At 61.6% G+C, this 18,820-nt stretch overlaps 1 protein-coding gene across 2 annotated transcripts in view; it reads right to left on the bottom strand.

The window, feature by feature from the left end:
• OSBP2 (oxysterol binding protein 2) overlaps positions 1-18,820 on the bottom strand; it is a 143,404-nt gene that overhangs the window by 24,917 nt on the left and 99,667 nt on the right. For both annotated transcript variants that reach the window (XM_069497020.1, XM_069497021.1), the window contains one exon: positions 7,011-7,264. In XM_069497020.1, coding sequence (XP_069353121.1) covers positions 7,011-7,264 — 254 coding nt within the window. The remainder of the gene's footprint in view (positions 1-7,010; positions 7,265-18,820) is intronic.

The raw sequence follows: 18,820 nt of genomic DNA on the forward strand, positions 1-18,820 counted from the left end.
CCTTGTCTCATTCCAAATGGAAGGCAGAACGTTCTCAGCACAAGGTCCCCTGTGACTGTCCTCCTTTCCCCTCCAACCTCCCCTCCCACGGCTCCCAGCACTCGCTCCACTTGCGGCCACCCCAGCCCCTTGCACCCCTGCTCCCTAGGTAGCCCTCCCCCCGCAGCCATTGCGCCTGTGACCTCTCACCCCACCCCACCTCACAAGGCCTTTCCTCTGAAGGTCTGTTTGCCTCTGATGTCCCACGTCACCCTCGAGATTACAGCTCCCCCATGAGGATGTGGGGCCCACGAGGGTGGGGCTGTGCTGGCGGTGTCCCCAGCGCCTAGAACTGGGCGTGGCTGGACGACAGAGGCGTCCTGTGCACCTTGGCATCCGCCAGCGGCTGCACAATCCCTGCCCGCAGATGTACTCACTGGGTGCCAGCAGGGTGGACCTGGGCACTCCAGGCTCCTGAGGGCTACAGGGGGTCACATGGTTGGAGGGGCCAAGTCCTGGGCCCCCACATGAGTCACCAACTATGAGGAGCCCCTCCCAGCTCGAGTCTGCCTTGCTCGGGCCCCACCTGCAGGGGCAGGAGGGACAGGGGCGGGGACAAGCCCCCAGAGTCCAGCTGCCAGCCCACAGAGGGGCCTCAGGACTGCAGGAGGAGGCCACTGCTGGCACCCACCACCCAACCCCCTGCACCTCCTAATGGGGACTGTGGCTGCCCTCTCCCCTGGCCAGTGGCATAGGGACGTCCCCAGGGCTCAGTGGGCAAGGAAATGCGTCTACATGAAAGTCACAGAGGACAGCACGTCCCCAGCCAGGCCCTGCTGCCCTGGCTGCAGACAGAACCTGCCTCACAGCCCGGGGGGGCTCACCCCCAGGATCGGGGCAATGCCACGGGGCTCTTCTGCCCAGGGCCAGGTGCCATGAGGCCAGAACACTGGACTCGAGACCAAGCTGTGGAGCAGCCGAGGCTACCCAGGAGAGCCCAGGTGACAGGTGACACAACCCCAGCCCTTCCACACAGACCCCACGGCCAGGGGTGGGGGCAGCCCAGGGACAGATGGCTGCGATTCCAAGCGCAATAGCTGGGCCTGCAACCCTCGGCAAAATGACCACTCTGGGTCTCAGGGTGGCACCTGATTAATACAGATGGTGACAACAGGCTATAATGACACCAACCTCACATGGCTGTTGTGAGGACCAAACAAACTACTGAGAAGGAGGCTTGAGAGGACTGCTCTTGTCACACCACCACCCACCACCTGTCCTAACCAGGCACGCTGCTTCCCATTAAAGTCAAGCTCACAGGGTACGAGAAAGCTGCAGGGCTTTCTCTCCACTTCACGATACAAGTACCCAGAGCACGAGCTTGGCATATGTATCAATTCAGCCGTTCTCCACCTTAAACCAAGTGACGGATCCAGTGCCACCACCCAAGGCACACCTCGGCACCTGGGGGATGCTGACGTCAGGGAGAACGTGGCCACGCCCAGGCCCAGCCGAGCACCTGTGCGCAGGAGGCTGCAGTTCAAGGCTCATTCTAAAAACCAGAGTCATTTAATAGTGCGGCGAGGTTTCTCCCGAATGGCGGGCTGACTCACGGTTGCCCCGAACAGTAATGCAAGCAGGGATCTGCGGGGCTGGCCTTCTTCAGAGCCGAAAAATTACCCACTAGGGAATTCTGCCAGACACTAAGTGATTCACTCATTTGCTCCTGTGTTTTTTCACCTTTCTCTCTCTCTCTCTCTCTCTGTCTTGCTGAGGCTGCCCTGAGCTGGGCTCTGTGCCAGGCACACAGGCTGCAGGGCGGCTGGGGCAGGACGCTGTGGAGCTGCAGACGGGGGCTGGTCAGTGGTGCCAGGGCGGGGATGGGAGAGGGCAGGGAGGTGTTCCTGGCCTCCTGCCCCTGGTCAAGGGAAGGGACAGCCTTATGTCTCCACCTGACGCAGTAGGCCGTGGGGAGACCTGGGCTTGTATCCTTAGCTGTGACCCTGAGCAAGTCCCTGGGCCCCTCAGCCTCAGTCTCCCTGCCCGTAAGCCTGCTGGGGAGGGGGTGACATCTGCATGTGCAACACTGGTGTGCCACGCAATGCCTGGCAAGTTCATCCCCGGTCCTGTGCTGGCTTCTGCTGGCGTGCTGGGGCCAGCCGCTCCCAGCCGGTCCTCAGTAGCTGGGGCGGACGGGGGCGGGCTGACTCCAGCTGGCCGACGGCGAGAAGGGGCCTGGCAGCAGCTGTGAGTTCGCTTCAGGGTGGGAGAAGCGTCACAGAAGAGATGACGTCCACCTGAGGTGCCGACAGGTGGGGAGAAGCCAGGCTGGCAGGGGACGGGGGTGGGTGGCCCAGGAATTGTGTGAACCCCTGCGCCACTGTTCCCTCATGGCTGGGAACCTCAGAGCCAAGCTGGTCTCTCCACGTCGCCTCAGGGGGAAGGAGGGGCGTCCACTCTCTGGGGCAGTGAGGCCACCACCCACACAGTCCACGGGCTTTGCCCAACGACCAAGCCACCGCATCTGGGGAACGTCCGCAGAGGCCCAGGAAGGGGAACCAGGCGGGATGACTAATGGACGGGCTCTGGAGCCAAACTGGTGTAGGCCCCCCCTGGCCGGGTGTAAAGACCTATGCACAGTGACGGTTCCTTGTCTGCCCACTCTGCCCTCTGCGGGCCTGGCCGTGGCTCGCCCTGACTCTCCTGCCGGGCCCAGCCCTGCCTCCCCGGCCAGTGTGGACCTTTGTAGGCCCTCCCCAAACTCGGCCTTCAAAAGTGGGCACATGAGCTGGTGGCCCTGGGAAGATCTTTATAGAGCAGGTCACACCGGTGGACACACGTGTGATGGTCTGTCACTGTAAGAGTCCGCCGGACTGCCTGTTCCCTGCAAGTCCCTGCCTGGCGCAGGCCTGGGCTGCGAAGGTCTGGGTTAATTGCCCACCAGGCAGGACTTGCCTAACTTCGTGACAAGAGACAGGGCTGCCCCGAGTTCCCTGTGGGGCTGCTGACTTGCTCAGATGCTGTCCCCAGGGGGCACCTTGCAAGGCCTGCCAGGTGCACCCTCCGAGTCCTGCGAGAAAGAACCCCGACAACCGCAGTGCCACAAGAAGAGGGAAGAAGGCTGGAGCCCCGCGTGGTGAGCTCGTGGAAAACACACGGTACAGTTTAATGTCACAAAACACTGTTTCAGGCCAGTCGTCTCTCTGGAAGGGGAGTGCAGGGTGGGCAGGGTGCTGTGGGGTGCGGAGTGGCTCTGCAGGCCGGCGGCTGGGTGCAGAGCCTCTGCGCTCTCGCTGACCTTGCTCAGGTGAGGAGATGGGACTAGACGGGCTTTGTAAAAGGTAACGTCACAGGCAGACATGAGCGGTGGGCCACTTAGAGTTTCTCTGGAGACACGAGACCCCCTTTGAAACAACACTCCCACTGGGCTACTGCTGGGGACACAGGTGAGCAAGACACTCAGCCTGACCTCAGGGAGCACAAAGCCTGGAGGGGCAGCTGGAACAGCGGGCTAAGCGCAGCGCCGTCCCTGGGAGCCGGGGTCCCAGCCAGGAGGAAGGGACTGCCTGAGAGAGGGCTCGGAGAGCCTCCCGGCCATGGTGACATCCACGTGGGGGTCTGAAGGATGAACAGGGATCTGCCAGGTATCTGAAGGGTGGGGAAGGAGTGTTCTAGAAGGTATGGCACTGGCAAAGGCATGGAGGGTAAGACACTGCGTTGTGGTTCGACATTCCCAATCCAGAAGCCTCCTCGGAGCACCCAAGGAAGAGGCCACACTTGATGCGAGGTGAGGACAGCTGCATCGCCCCCAGGGAGCGGTGGGCTCGTGGCTGGGCCTGCACCACTAGCCATGGTTCCGGGGCACTCAGGCATTGTCCAGGGGACCCGTCCCTGCCCTGCAGGAGGCTGGGGCCTAATGGCTTATTAGGATATTGACGCTCCTTCCCAGACTTGAAGGAGGTTTAAAAATGGCCCCCCTGACCCTTCCCCTGAAGGCTGGGCAAGCTCTGCTGCCGTGGGGGAAAGCGGGGAAGAAGCAGCCGGTCCTGTCCGTGCAGGAAGGTGCTGCCTGACCAGGGCCTCTTCTACGCCCCGGGCTCGGTCAGAGCCTACGTGGTGGAACACACAGCGTTTCACCACGTGCTGGAATACGGCACCCGGGAGAGTCTGCCCCGCCCGAGGTGCCAGTGGGAACAGAGATTCCCCAGACTCAGGCGCGGGTACTGCTGGAAGCTTCCGGCTCACACCCGTCAGGGCAGAGGTGGGGAGGGGCGGTGGAGTTGCAGTGGGACACCCACAGTGGGGAGGAACAACGTCCTCCCATGGTGAGATCTGGAGGGACTGGGGATGATGATTTGTGGCTTCTGGGGACAGATAGGGGTGGCTTCTGTCTCTGAGTCCCCAACTCCCCGGGAGGGGCCGTGGTGATCAGAGGCTGCATTACAGCTTAAAGGCAGACAAACCAGGGACTCAGAGAGGTCCCTGAGGTTGGGATCCCACCGTGGGCAGATGTAAGGCCACCCCTCGGTGTCCTGACCTTGGAGTAAGCCACAGCAGGAGGGGGTGTCTGCGGCCCTTTGGAGTCTGTCACCTCCTTGGAGAGGATGGGGCCATCAGTCCCCCAGCAGGCCACACCGACCTGGGTTTGCTTCCCAGCTGTCGGATGTTCAGCAGCCTCAGTTTCCACTTTGGCACTAACAACATCTAATGGCACTAACGAGGCTGTCGGGCAGGGTAAGGATCCGGTACGTGAACAGGCTCCCTGGGGGATCAGGGGCAGAAGCAGCATGGCTGTCTCAGTCATAGATCCCTGGTCCAACCCCTTCCTCATGACAGGTGTGAAAGCTGAGGCTTGCCAGGGCTGGGGACGCCTGTGTCCCATGACCATCAGGCAAGCCCCTGGCTTTGCCTGTGTGGCCCCTCTGCACACAGGGGGCTTTGGACACTTGGTGTCTGACAGCCACGCAAACAGCCCTCCCAGAACTGAGCCGGTTCCTGCTAGAAGGAGAGTGGCTGTCAGGAAGGGTCCCAGGGACAAACACTGGCCTCTGGGCTGGCCTGGGCCACAAGCACAGCCTGTCGGCCAGCAGCTCTCCCTGCCCTCCCTTCCGGTTGGACAGCAGGAGCTGGGGAGGGGCCTCGTGCCGGGTCTCACCAGCTCCTCCAGTAGAGCCTGGCCCGGGGCACAGCTCCTGTCACTCAGGCCTGACTCTGACACACGTTCCCCTGCTGCCGGAATTGAAAATAGGCAACGTGACCAACCTCAGGGGACTGACTGTGCTTCCCATAAAACAATTCATTACGCACTCAGAAGGCGAGCTGTTTTTACAGCTTCATAAACACAGATGAGCCTCTGCTGCCAGATAAAAGACGGTGCGAGACTGAAGCCGGCTGAGCAGCTCATTGTCTTGGAAAAGCCCAAACTGCGTACTCAAGACCCGACTCTCGGGTCGGGCGGCAGTGCCAGGGAAGCCACGGGCAGGCGGGTGGGCAGTAGCTTCTGGGATGGACGGGGAAACACAAACGCATCGTTATGTCATTACATGCTTCACGTTTGCATGTGTCGCTGGTAGAGGTACAGGGACCTGGACCCACAGAGCCTGTGGGCTGTACTGAGGACAGTGGGCCCGAGACGACGACATAGGAAAATAGAGTGCAGACGGCGACAGGGTCAGACGAGCCACGGCCCAGCAGTGTCTCAGTGGCAGGCTCAGCATACAGGGCCAACCACGCCCCGAGCACAGTGGCCTCGAAGGACAGACACCGGTACACACGCGTGCTGGGCTCAGGTAGGGAGCGCCTGCAGGCCAAGTCTCCGGACAGTCTGGGACGAGGGTGCACCTCGCTCAGCTTCAGGCCCCAGGGTGGGGATTCCCAAGGCTGCGGTTGGGCACTCCAGGCCCGAGCATGTCTGGGCAGGTGTGGGTGGCAGGGTGGCCCTCCTGCCCCATAGTCATGCTGCCAATGGGCCAGTGAAGCGGGCTTGGGGCAGGTCTCAGATGCCCAGGGTTTATTTAGCCTGGGGACTTGGCCTGCAGTGGGTTCCAGTCTCCATCCTTCCACCCTGCCCTTGGGTTTTCTGTTGGACCTTGAGCCTGGTGCCAGCTCCCAGCTCAGCTCTGGTCTGACGCCCTAGCTTGGAGTCTGGGTCCCCCCTGGAGCTCTCCCAGCCAGCAGAGTGGCCTTCCTGAACCACACTCTGGGGACCCTGACTTCCTCCTCGGTAGTGGCCCCTATTTCTGCACATCTGCTCTGGCCCCTGGCTCCCAGCAGGCCATCCCAGGCTCCTTACGATGGCACCTCTGGCCTGAATGTGTCCTTCTGTGGGGCTGTGATTGGGACAGCAGTCAGACCCGTGTCTGGCGGTGGAGGCCTGGAGGAGCACTCACACTTCTGGGGAGCACTCACCAGGCAGGAAGAGGAAGGGCCCAGAAGCACAGTCAAACTCTATACTCCTGCCACCACTGTGGGACCCTCCCGGCTCCCAGTCACAGCAACATGGCTTCCAGAACCCAGGGAGAGTGGCTTGCTCCAGGGCTGGGCCTCTCCGTTTACAGCTATGGTTACTGGCTGTGTCTGCTCTCAGCTTGGCGCGACCTTGGCAGACTTGGCTCCAAGGCTCTTGTGGCTAAGGGAGCCCCCAGTGCTCCCCGGGGCACGCGTGGGTCCCGATCCTGCTGCATCTGTGGGCAGTACCTAGGGAGGAGGCCCAGCGTGGCAGCTGTGTCCCTGCTGTGTGGGGCCCTGGCTTTCCTCACCCAGGCACCAGCCACCTGCAGCCTCCACCAGATTCCACACCCAGCTCCGGCTTCCACCAGACGGTTAAAAGGAACGTCCTCGCCCAACAATGGCTGTGTGGTGGAGCCGACGTACATAGAGAACCCTGAGAGTGCAGGGAGGCGCTGGCTTTGGGAAGTGACTTGGAGCCACAGGAAACGGGGCCCTGGCCTGTGTCAAGCACCCCGGTCACCTACTCAGGGACCACCGTGCAAGTGCCCCAGAGCCCCGGCCGGGGTGGCGGCGGTACTCACGTTGATCATAGCATTCGACGTGATGCGGAAGAGTGTGGCCCGCTCGTTCACCGCCTTCAGCTTCTCCCCGCTCTCGGGCGGGATCTTGAGGCCGTCCAGCTCATTCAGGGAGCGCTGCAGCGCGGCCCCGTGCTTGGCGATGAGGTCATTGCACGTGCCGAGGTCGTCTAGCTTCAAGGAGAGGTTCTTCAGGGTTTGGTGTAGCTCGCTCTTGTCGGCTGGAGAGGCAGTGTCCTCGTCGTCCCCAGAGTCATCTGTGGAGGGGAACAGAGTCCGTGGTTGTTACCAACTGACACAGTGCAGAGAGAGAGGCCCGTGTGGCCTGCGCTGAGTAGGGCAGGTGGCACCACTCAAAAAAGATCAGCTCCCTAGATGGCGCCCGTTCCTGCTCTTGGCCGGGCTCTGGCAGGTGGGGTGGGCGCAGGCCCTGCTGGCTCTGTGGGAGGGGGCTGGGGGTGGGGAGTGGGGGCGGGGGGCGGGGGGCCAGCTTGAGCGACGGGGCCTGGACTGGGCTGTGGGGGCCGCGGGCTGCAGGCATCCACCCGCGTGCAAGGCACCAGCTCCCCGAAGTTGAGGCCTGCAGGAAAGGGTGGGCTGTGCTGGGGAGAGAGGTGGAGATTGCTCTCTGGGCTCAGAGACCCCCAGGATGGGGCCTGGGCCCCTTTCCTGGTATCGCAGGCCCACCCCAAGCCGACCAGCTTCCCTCCAGCCAACTCCATTTGCTCTCCGCTCCGTGCCCATGCCCAGCCGCACCAGACAGCCCACAGTTCCCCGCAGACACTGTGCCCTGCTGTCTGGGGCCTTTCCCATGTGTCCCCACAGCCTGGAACCTCCTTACCACCCCCCATCTCTTCGGAGGGCTCATCTCACCTGCCCCTTGGAGGCCTGCCCAATGCCAGCCTCGCTCCAAACTCTGCCTAAAGACCCCCATGTCACAGTAGAAGTCCCCTTCCCTGCCTTCACCTGTCTGCCCTGCAGGGGCATGGCCTTGTCACCTATGCAAAGCCTTCTGCCTGCAGACGCTGGCTGTGGCCTCTCAATGGCCTAGTCAGGGCAGGGGCTGTACCATCCACAGGGGACAGACAAAGTTGGGGCTCTGAGGGGTACAGTCACATCCAGCTGCCCAGCAGCCACTTTTCCCGCCAGGCTGCTGGGGCCGCCACGAGAGGGGCCGGGCAGCGACCTCTCTTCCCGTTCGCACCCCCTGTCACTGCTCACATGGCTCTGCGGGGGCCCTCAGGGCTCCCTTTCCTGCCAGCCCAGCCTGTGTCTGGGGGGCGAGCAGCTATGGGGGCCTCTGAGGGGTGCGCCGCGGCAGGTGGGGTGGGGGCGGCTGGCGTGGGGCCCTGCTGCTGCCGCAGCACTGGGCACAGGACAGCCAAGACACTGACGCCACCTGTGAGCCCCGGACGCTGTAACTGCCACGGGGTTTCTGAAATGCCTTGTTCCAGAAATAATCAGCAAAAACACTTTTTTAGATGAAGAAAATCTGTAACTCGAGATATTTTGTAGAAAAAAGAATGCATATTGTGAGAGGATGTTTCTTCCCACGGCAGGCGAGGTGCTGGGGGTGGACACAGCTGAGCCACTGTTCCCAGAGTGCCCTGAGCCCGCGGCAGGGTCAGGCCAGCCAGCTGCGTGGGGCCCGAGCCAGGGGGAGCTGAGGGGGTATCCACTGCACACCCTGTCCCCCCCGGCCACAGGGGCAGGGAGCCTCCCCCCTGAGCCAGCCCAGCTGCAGCCCCGAAATGGCCCAGTGTCTGGAGACCACACGTGCGGGGCCACCCTCTCTGCAGGTGAGAAAATGCAGCTTCTGAGAGGCCAAGCCACCAGCGCAGGGGCCAGAGCAGGGACCCGAATCCAGGTCTGTCTGCCACAGCATGTCCTCTCTCTGGATCGCTGTGGAAAGGCTCGGCAGCTGCCGTGGCCTACGCCCTTCTGGGTGCCAGGCCTCGGGCGAGGCGCGGCCTTGGTTAATGCGCTCGCCCACCCAGTGAGGCAGGTCTGGGGGCAGGACGGTGCACTGGCAGCTGGGCCACTGGGGCGCTGTGGGCCCTCAGGTCTGCAAAGAGTGCTGGGCAGAAGTGCCACCCACACCTCACTTCCCTCCCAGCAGGGGCCTCCTGAGAGTGGGGCTGGGCAGGGGGAACAGGGGACGCGGTGGCTGGGCAGCACTTGTGCCCGAGGAGCCAGTCAGAAGGGCACAAAGCGGGTGTGGCAACCTCCTCCCCCACCTGGTGGGCATCTTCCTGCCCATCCTCCACGTTCTGCGAGGGTCTGCAGCCGCCCCTCCCTCTCTCTGGGGCACACGCTGCCTTCCCGGGCCCCAGTCCCCCTCACCGCCAAGCCCCCTGCAGGCAGCTGCTCTCGGCCTCATTCATTCTGGCCGCTGGCTGGTTCTGCACCCAGCTGGTTTTCCTGGGAAATGCTGGGTGAGCTACACCCAGACCCAACCCGGGTCTCAGCAGCCTGGGAGCCAGCTCTGGCTGGCTGGTCGCCCACTGGTCAGTGACGACGCAGCAGGGAGAGACGGCAGGCGCCCTGCCCTGCAGCAGGCGGCAGTGACAATTGTGTTGACGACAGCAGCTGAGGCTTATCCAAGGTGCTAGCACTTTATGAAACATCAGACAAATAACTCATTCAGTCCCTTCCCCTTAGCAGCCTCATTTTACAGGGGAGGAAACTGAGGCTTGGAGCAGGACGGGTCCTAGAGCGAGCGCGTGGCAGAGTGAGGAGATCCCAGTCTGTGCTCCCCCCCGGGGCCCCCCAAGTCATTCTGGCCATTTTCCGTGTCTCACCGCAGGCCGCACCGAGGGGGTCTCTGTGCTGCGTGCCCAGGCAATGAGCTGGAAAGCTGGCGGAGGGCAGTGAGGGAGCAGCCGCGACCCTCCCCTGCACAGGTCCCACTCTCAGGGTTTATGGGAGCATCTCGTCCTGCACCACCGGCCTGTGTTGTCTCACTCTTCCCAGGCTGCCAGCCCTGCCAGGAAGTGGGTACAAACAGGATGCTGGCACAGGGGGACTGGGGCTGCAACCCGCCACCCGTGCCCTCGTCTTAGCAGGAGGCCGTGGCTTGGCGCAGCAGCGTCTGGGCTGAGACCGCTGGGCAGCCGGAGAACAGCAGAGGGCAGGAGCCCGCACGGCTGGCCGAGGGCTCGGGCCTCCAAGGACGTGGCTCACATAGGAGGACAGTTACCCAGGGAACCAAACCGATGGGCTGATGGAAAGCTCCAGAGCTGAAGGGGCCAAGATCGGGACTTCTGCCTCCCCACTCTCCCGCTTTGCAAAGAGCCAGTCATTTCCCTGCTGTGCCTCCCAGCGGGCTGCCGGGATGATCTTTCTGAACTCCGCTTGTCCCTCCCCAGGCCTCGCCGGGGCGGCTGCCTGTGCGCCGCTGTCCCCCACGCTCCTGATGTACAGATCAAACGTTCACAGAAAAGCAACCGCCGCGGATCCCGGCGAGCCGCTCTGACACCTGCACAGGATGTGGTTTCTGACACAAGGACATCTGCGTGTGGAAGGTGGAGAGCTGACTCCGCTCTTGCCCAGAGGCAGCTCGGGGCCAAAGCGGCCTGTGACTTCTAACGGGAATGACGTCTCCCAAATCTTCGGCCAGTGGTGTTCCTGGGCCTCCCTGGCTAAAGTGACCAAAGCCAACAGCAGCCCCAGCTGTGAAGCATGGAAGGAACAGTGAGCGTCAGCCTCCAGGCCAGGCACGGCTGGGAGATGGGGCACAGGACAGCTTCGACACGGCAGGACCACGTCCAGCGAACGACTGTGGACCAAGTGCCCCAGCCGATCACAACCGCCTCTTGAGAAACACATTCCTAAAATACTCGTCCATGTTTGCCAGCTACGTGGAAGAATGAATTCTCTTTCTTATTAAAAGAGAATAAATGCATAACGTGTGGGTTACCAAGCTGTTACAAGGCGGCTGTCAGAGCTGCTCTGTCCGTCCCGGCCAGGCCACCAGAGTGTGGCAGTGGCCCTCCATCGGTGGCAAGCTTCCCGAGTGCACCTGTTTCCAAGCCTTAGTGGCTGTACTGGGTTGGCTAGTGTCACCCCCAAACCCACATCCTTCCTGGAACTTCAGGATGCAACCTTATTTGGAAGAGTCAACGCAGATGCAATTGATGAAGATGAAGCCACGCCAGAATAGGGTGGGCCCTTAAGCCAGTATGGTGGGGTCCTTAGAAGAGGAGAAAAGACACAGAGACGTGACGACAGGGGCAGAGATTGGAATGATGCAGCCACGAGACAGGGAACACCAAGGACTGCTGGCCACACTGGAAACTAAGAGAAAGGCACGGACGGAGCAGATTTGTCCTCAGAGCCTTCAAGGAGACTCGGCCCTGCCAAGACCTTGATTTTGGGCCTGTGGCCTTGGGAACTGAGAGAACAAACTTCCGTTGTTTTGAGCCACTAGTTGGTGTGATTTTTATGGCAGCCCTAGGAAACTGAAAACAACACATATTCACTATCTTACGGCTCTGGAAAGAAGAAGTCCTAAAATCGAGGTGGGCAGGGCTGAGTTCCCTCTGGAGGCTCCAGAGGAGAATGTGTCTCTTGCCTGTTCTAGCTTCCAGAAGCCGCCCTCATGCCTTGGGCTTGGGGCCCCCCACCCCCATCCTCAAAGCCGGCAGAGTAACTTCTCGTCTCTCTGCCCTCCGACCTCTCTTCGCAGCAGGGCTCAGGAGGGTTACACCGGCCCCCCTGGAAGATGCGGGGTCGCTCCCATCTCAGGATCCTTAACCTACTCACACCTGCAATGTCCTTCTGCCCTAGAAGGCGACACATTCACGGGTCCCAGGAATCAGGACATGGACATCTTGGGGAGCCATTATTTGGCTGTCACTCGTGCCACCTTCTCACTCTGTGGCTCTGCGTTACAGTTGGATTTACTGCCCCGGAGAGAGGTCCCTGGATGCTCCAGTTGTCCCTGAGACTCCTTCCCGGGCACAGAGACCTCACAGGTCCCTGTGTCCTCCCCCAAAAGCCGGGCTCATACGCGCTCCTGGCCAGGCTCTCTGCAGGGTGGGGAGGAGCCGGTTCTGGGCCGGGCGGTCCTGCTTCTGACTCCATGTGGCCTAGGTCAAGTGTGCAAGTCCCTACACAGGGGATATCAATGCTTCCTCTGGAAAGGATGTTAAGCACCTAGCGCGCGGCCAGCACAGAGCTGGGACTTAATGCACACCAGAGCCCCAGGCCCCCAGCCTGGCAAGATCTCTGTTGCCTTCCATCGACACAGCTCACTTTTGCACACAACTGTCTCGAGTTTACTTCAAATCACAGAGGCTCGGAGCCAGAGGGAGCCTGTCTGTTGAGTGGGTGCCCAGCCCTGCTCCCCTCAGGGCTCCCTCGACCCCGTCAGAGCTGGATCAGCTGAGGAGCCACCTCAGCTGATCCCGGGCCTGGGCCGGGACCCTGGGGACCTCACCTGGACCGGGACCCTTTCTACAGAGGCTCCTCGGAAGGAGCAGGTTGCTGTGGCAACAGCCAGCGCAGGGGAGCCAGGTAGGCTATTTTTAGAAGTGCAGCCTTTTTCCATCTTTGGAGGAAAATGGATCCAGTTTCTTAGCGGGGAAGCCCTGCCAGGGGGCGGCTTTGGGGACCGAGAAACCCAAAGGCTGCACAGAGATTGGATTCGGAGTTGGTGCTGTGGGAGCCGGAGGCTCCGCACCACCCTGTTTTGTGCGGCCTGTTGCTCGTCTGTCTGGGGGGGGCCCAGCTGTGCCCTCACCTGCCCGTGAGCTCCTCAGGGTCAGGACGCAAGATGACTAGAGGGGACCCCTCCGCTCGCACGTGTGGCTGGAGCTGAGAGCATCCCAGGGGACAGGAGCAGCCCAGGCCAGGGTGGGAGGCCGGCACTCACCCCTCTACGGCACCCACATCCAGCGCTGGCTGGACAGGCTTTGGGGAGGTGCTGCCAAGATGGGTCCTGGCAGAGGGACAGGACTGCAGTGGGAGGGGACAGGCTGGCAGGGGCTGGGGAGGAGCCTGGAGGAAGATGCTGGGAGCTCCTGCAGGGTCCTGGGCAGGGGACATTGAGACAATTCACGCCTTGCCCCCCATCCCAGCAAGGCCTGGCACGGTGCCCACCAGCAACACCACATCCTTCAGGCGTCCTAGTGCCACACATGGAGCCCCCGAGGCCCCACTGTGCGCTCAGGCACTTTCCCGCTTCTGTGCCACCCACACCCCACTGCAGGTCACTTTCCTCCCCTCCTCTGCTACAGGCCCAGTCGGGTCATTTCCACTGAGCAGCCCGGAGTCCTCAGGCTCCCCAGCACTGGGCCCCTCCACCGGTCTCTGGCCAACTGGAGTGACATTTGGGGTGGTGGCTTCTTTGCGGACCAGGCTCGTACTTGCTCATCTCTGCATTCCCGCAGACCAGGCAGGGCCCTGGGGGGAGCAAAGACAGAGAAGCTTTGCCCTGCTCCCCCCACCGCCCCCACCACAGCAGGGGTGCAGCATGGGGGCCACCGTGCCCGGGGCCTGACACCCAATTGTCAGTCACCAGCAGGATTAGCTCTAACCAGCGGTGCTCCCTCGGGCCAGCCGCGTAGTCAGTGGGGACGGGCACGGCTGTCCCTCCCCTCTCTGCAGAGCTGAGTCCAAGCATGCAGGACTGGGACACGGCAAGGCCTAGTCCCCAAGCCCTGGCAGTTTTCCAGCCTGTGGCCTCGTCCCCTGAGCGGCCACTCCTCTCTGGGGCTTCCCCTACAGGGCCGCAGGCCCCCACGGCGGGCCTTCATCCTGTCCTGAGCGCTAGGGACTTCGAGCAGGGCACACATCCTAGTTTTTCTCAGTCTGGCTGTGCAGAGACACCCACCATGGGGCCTCTGAGACGCAAATGAAGTAGTGCCAGTTTCCAGTGGGGACGCGGGGGACTCGGGGGCCGCTGCACCCTCAGCAGAAAACAGCCATTCCCAGCCTGCGTCGTTAGCGCCCGAACGTTCTAGCGCAGCAGCTTGGGAGGCCGATTTAGATTTCGGGAGAGCTGTTAAGCTGCCCGAGCTTGATCCCAGAATCCAATCAGCCAGATGCCGACAACACGGAGAAGCGTGCGTGGGAGCGGGGTCCGGGGGGTGGCAAGTGACGTCACTGCATCTGAGAATGAACAGCCCGGCTGCTCAGAGACTGCCTCTGGGCTTCTGGATGCTGGGCCAATTCCGTGTGTCACACACGGTATGCTGCAAGCGTCACCCCCAGAAGAAAGGGTGGCGTGGAGAGTTAAGGGGCCCACCCGAGACCCCAAGGCTCCCAGGTGGCACAGCTGGGATTGGTGCCATGATCTTTGCAGAGAGCCTGATGGCACCTGCCGCCCCATGGCCCTGGGGGCTGCAGAGGCTGGCCAGGCCACGGGCTGTAGGGAGAGGTGCAGCCCCACGCTCAGCCCTGAGACAAAGTGGTGGCCGCTGCTACCCTCCAGTCTGGCCTAGAGCAGGCAGGGAGCTGAGCCCAGCCTGAGACGTGGCACTGGTTCTCCACCCCGGCCCCAGAGGAGACCCCCCGCACTGCAGGCTGTGGCTGCCGATGTTCCACCCCTCTCAAGCAAGGGGGAAGGGAGCCTGAGAGGTGTTCTGGGAGCTTCCAAGAGAACAGGGAGTCTGAGGCCACTGATAGAGTAGGGGCTGAGACAGGAGCCTCGGGGTGGGGGTCGAGGAGATGACTTCACACCGGGGGTGGAACCCGACTCTCGGGAGGAGGTGGCAGCCTTGCGGCTGGTGCAGGATGGTGACATGCTGGCCGGTGGCACGGGAGGAGGATGTCGCAGAAGAAAGAGCAGAAGCACCGGGACAGAGGTGGGACAGAGGCAGCAAGCGAGAGGGGGAAGCAGGGAGCGGAGCGGCCCCTCTGAGGCACTGCCGGTTCCTCCCGCCCGGGGGACCCGCGAGGACAACAGGCTGCCTTCCCGAGGGGGCCCCGTGGGGTCTGCAGAGAAAGGGATCGTGAATTAAAAATGAAAACCTCTGGGAGACTGGACAAGCGGCGCCCCTCCCCTCAAGGAAGTAGGGACTAAGGCTCCGAGAAGCTCAGCCCGAGCTTCCCTTCCACTCGAAGGCACATCAGGATCTAATCTGATGGAAAATCAGATAATAATAAATAATAAATTGTGCAACGCTGCCAGGTGGACAGAAAACCGGCCAGAGCACCCGCGTCACCTTGATCCTCGAGGCCTCTGTGGCCCGTCTCCCTGCTCCGGGCCGGCGGTGGGGTGGGTGGGGCTGGGGCGTCCCAGGAACCTGGAGAGACCACACTGGGCTCCTCGACAGCCGCTCCAGGAGAGGGCGCAGGGCCTGCACCTGGCCAAGGGGGGGCCAGGGGTGGGGGGCCCAAGCCTGACATAAAAACCGGGCTCTGCTTCCATCCCACGGAGCCGCAGGGGCAGAAACCCCACTCAGTAAACGCGAATCTGCAGGCCGGTATCTGCGGTGACTGAATCTCATCCCTTTCCAGGGACAAACGCTAAGACCCCAGGGCCAGCTAGAGAGACCAAGGAGCACAGGTCTCACAGGACAAAGAAACTTACCTCCTTCCCTCTCACTGGAGGGAGCCGGACACACAGTCAAAGCCACGAGCCAAAATGATGGGTGAAAAATATATGCACAGAGGTGAAGGTCAGGACACCCGTGGACCCAGGGTACCTCCCCAGCAGAAGGCTGTGACCCGGAACTGCATGCTGTCCTTGGCTGTCCTCGGGATGACAGGCAGCTCTGGGCAGCCGGGCCCACCCCCAGGGAAATAAACAGGCGCCGAGATGGAGGCAGAAATAGAGGTGCATGCTCCACTTACGGCATCTGCCGAGATGCTAAAGACAACCGGCCGCCCACGGCCGCCTCCAGCCGGTAGAGCACCCACCCTGCCCCCAGCCCCCACCCAACCAGGCCTTCCACAGGGTCGCCCTGAAGGAGTGAGGGCGCCTGTCCCTGATCCAGCACTGTTGGGCGCTGACCCCTTCCAGGGCCGTCTGGGCTCGCTCGCCCACCCTGTGGCTGCCCAGGCCAGGACCTGCTCAGGGCTGCTCCCAGGCCCCGCCTGGGGCAGGTGCATGAGGCCGGACCGTGCCAGCTGGGCGGGGGAGGCCGGTGCTGCAGCCCACCCCCCTGGGGGGAAGTGAGCCAGGCAGGGCGCTCTGCTTCTCATCCAAGCTGCTGTTTAAAATAGCACAGAAGGGGCCCAGAGCTGGAGCACAGAGGCTCCCTCCCCTTCCTCTGACCCGCTGGGGTCAAGACCAGAAACCCACCTGCATCTCAGCACACGGGTGCCTCTCAGAGGGGGCTGGTTTCTAGGCAAGAGTGAGCCTCCTCCAAGGCGAGCCTCAGCTCCACCCGGCCTCTGCTGTGGGCCTCTAAAGGCCAACCCACCAGCGTGTCTGCTCCGAGGCTCACCTGGGCACTGCCTGGTGACCTGGGCTGGGAAGGACATCAGTGTTTTTAAAAAGCTTCTCCAGGAGATTTCATACTGCCGCAAGAGTGAAAACCACCCGGCTAGACCTAAGGTCCTGCCAGCTTTAACATCCCATAATACCAAGCTACAGCCACATACGTTGCTCCTTATTGTCCCCCACAGCTCCAGGTGCTGCCTGAGCTCTGCAGGTGAGGGAACCAAGGCCGAGGGGAGCCGGGGTGGCAGCCAGGCATCCTGGCTCCCGGGGCTTCCTCTCCCGGGCCACCTCCTGGGTGACCAAATCAAATAGGAAAATAATTCTCCCATTATCCTGACATCTCAGGAAATGAAACTTTCCTTTTTTCCACATTGAGGTCTAGCCTTTGTCCACATAACACGAATTCAATTTGGCGTTTTGCTTTTCCACCTCCTAGCACGTGGCCCATAAAGCTTTCCCCAGCCTCGACGACTTGGCTGCGTGGGAGTGGTGACCCAAATCCCAGCCAGTCATAGGCTGTGGCCTCCCGTGGCACCGCTGTTTGAGCCGAGACAGGAGGGCCTCTTCCTGCCCTCGCTGGCACACGGGGCGGTGCCACCCTGGGCCTGACTGCGAGCACAGCTGCTCTGAAACCACCGGCCGTACCAACGGGCTGGGCAAACAGCCCCGAGCTCACGCTTCTCCTACCCTGTCACCAGGCATCTGTGGACCCCGTCACTCAGCTGACAGTTGTGGGGTCAGCAATGCCTGACCAGTACAAGGACCCTTTAGTGGACAATGAAGAGACCTGCCTAGGTGAGTGGTTCATACGACACGACGCAAACATTGGTCCCAAGGCCAAATTCTAAAGCAAGTATCTGGCAACCCACACGTGAGAACCCCCGATCGGTCTCACGTGGCGCCAGCCTTGTTGAGCAGGTCACTGGAAACTACTAGCTTACATTTTCCAGGCCTGGAGACAGCCACGCTGCTCATCCTTGGCAATCATTTGACACCCACGTAATCGCACTAAAGAGCTTTCCCCGGGCGGCCACCTCTGGGTGTCATTGGTGGGGAGCGGGCTGAGAGAGGGGCCCTGGGCGAGGACGGGGCCCCACCGTAGGAGCCGCGGGGCCCTGAAGGGGCAGGGGCTGCGTCTGCCTGGCCGATCCCCACATCCCAGAGCCAGGCGCACAGGAGGTGCCACACAGGAACCTGCTGTGTGACTAGGTGACACGAGACACAACGGGATGGGAAAGCGTTTTGTGAACTGAGGGAGCAGGCGGAGCAAGGAGGAAGGTTAGGATGCTTGGGGGTCAGGAGAGTCTAGGTTTAGGGTTTTCCTTTGCGCTGCTCCTGCCTCTTGAGCTAAGCAAGGAACCAAAGACGAAGTGAATCAAACCGCGACCCGACCGTCCTGTGACCAGCCCTGTGACCCGCCCCCGCGGCCAGCCAGGCTGTGTGGTTCCTGTGGAGACTTTTCACCCTGCAAACCCTCCCTGGGTGCCCTCCGGCCTCCCCTGGCTGCGGTGGAGGGTGGGTGGCCCCGGGTGGCCCCTCGCCACCAACGCTGACTGACAGGCCGGGTTGGCCGAGTTCTGCGGGGAGGGCGAGGTGGAATTTCACACTCCGCTGGACGTAAGACAGACAGTTCGTGTCTTAAATGAACGGGGGGATGAAGGACCCCTTAGTTTAATAACCCAAGTCAGAGATGCTCCTCCCTTTTACGACTCAAGCAGGCCTGGAAGTCCTACTTCGTTGTTTCTCAGCCCCGTCACCTTGCACATTTACTTAACATCTTCACCTCAGTTTTCATCTGTAAAATGGGTTAGTGCCTGTAAAGTGCTTAACACGGTGCCTGGCTGGCAGTGAGGAGCTCCCAGCATCGGCCATTATTGCCTGGCTATAAAATTGATCCCTGCTGAAGGCAGAAAAAAATAAAAAAGCTCTATAGAGAAAAGCAAAGCAGAAAACAGCAAAGAAACAATCTCCAGCAATACTCGCAAGGTAACCTTGACCAGCCTGTCTGATGCCGGTGGTGACTCTTCCTGCCCACTCAAATGTGCACAGAATGGGGTCCTTGGCTTAGGTGTGGGTTTGTCTAGTGACAGGCTGTGTGACTTTACACGGGGGCCCTCCCTGCTCGGGGCCTCTGTGTTTGCTCCTGTAAAAGAAGGAGCCCCCAGAGAGCAGACCCACAGCACTCTGTAACCGGCTAGGCTAACACAAGCACTGGCCCCCAGGGCCCCCCGTCATCCCACTCCTCCATCCACGCATCTGCTGCACTGAGGGGGACAGTCACTGCCACAGCTTAGAGGGACCCTGCCAGGAGGGCCAGTGCAATCACCGCTGCAGGCAGGTGGCTTCCGAGGTGTGGCCTGGTGAAAGCTATCCAAGCAGTTTTTGCAACGGAGGAAAATCAATGTAAAATTAACGAGGCCCC

This window comes from Eulemur rufifrons, chromosome 21 (assembly GCF_041146395.1).
Source record: "Eulemur rufifrons isolate Redbay chromosome 21, OSU_ERuf_1, whole genome shotgun sequence".
Lineage (NCBI taxonomy): Eukaryota > Metazoa > Chordata > Mammalia > Primates > Lemuridae > Eulemur > Eulemur rufifrons.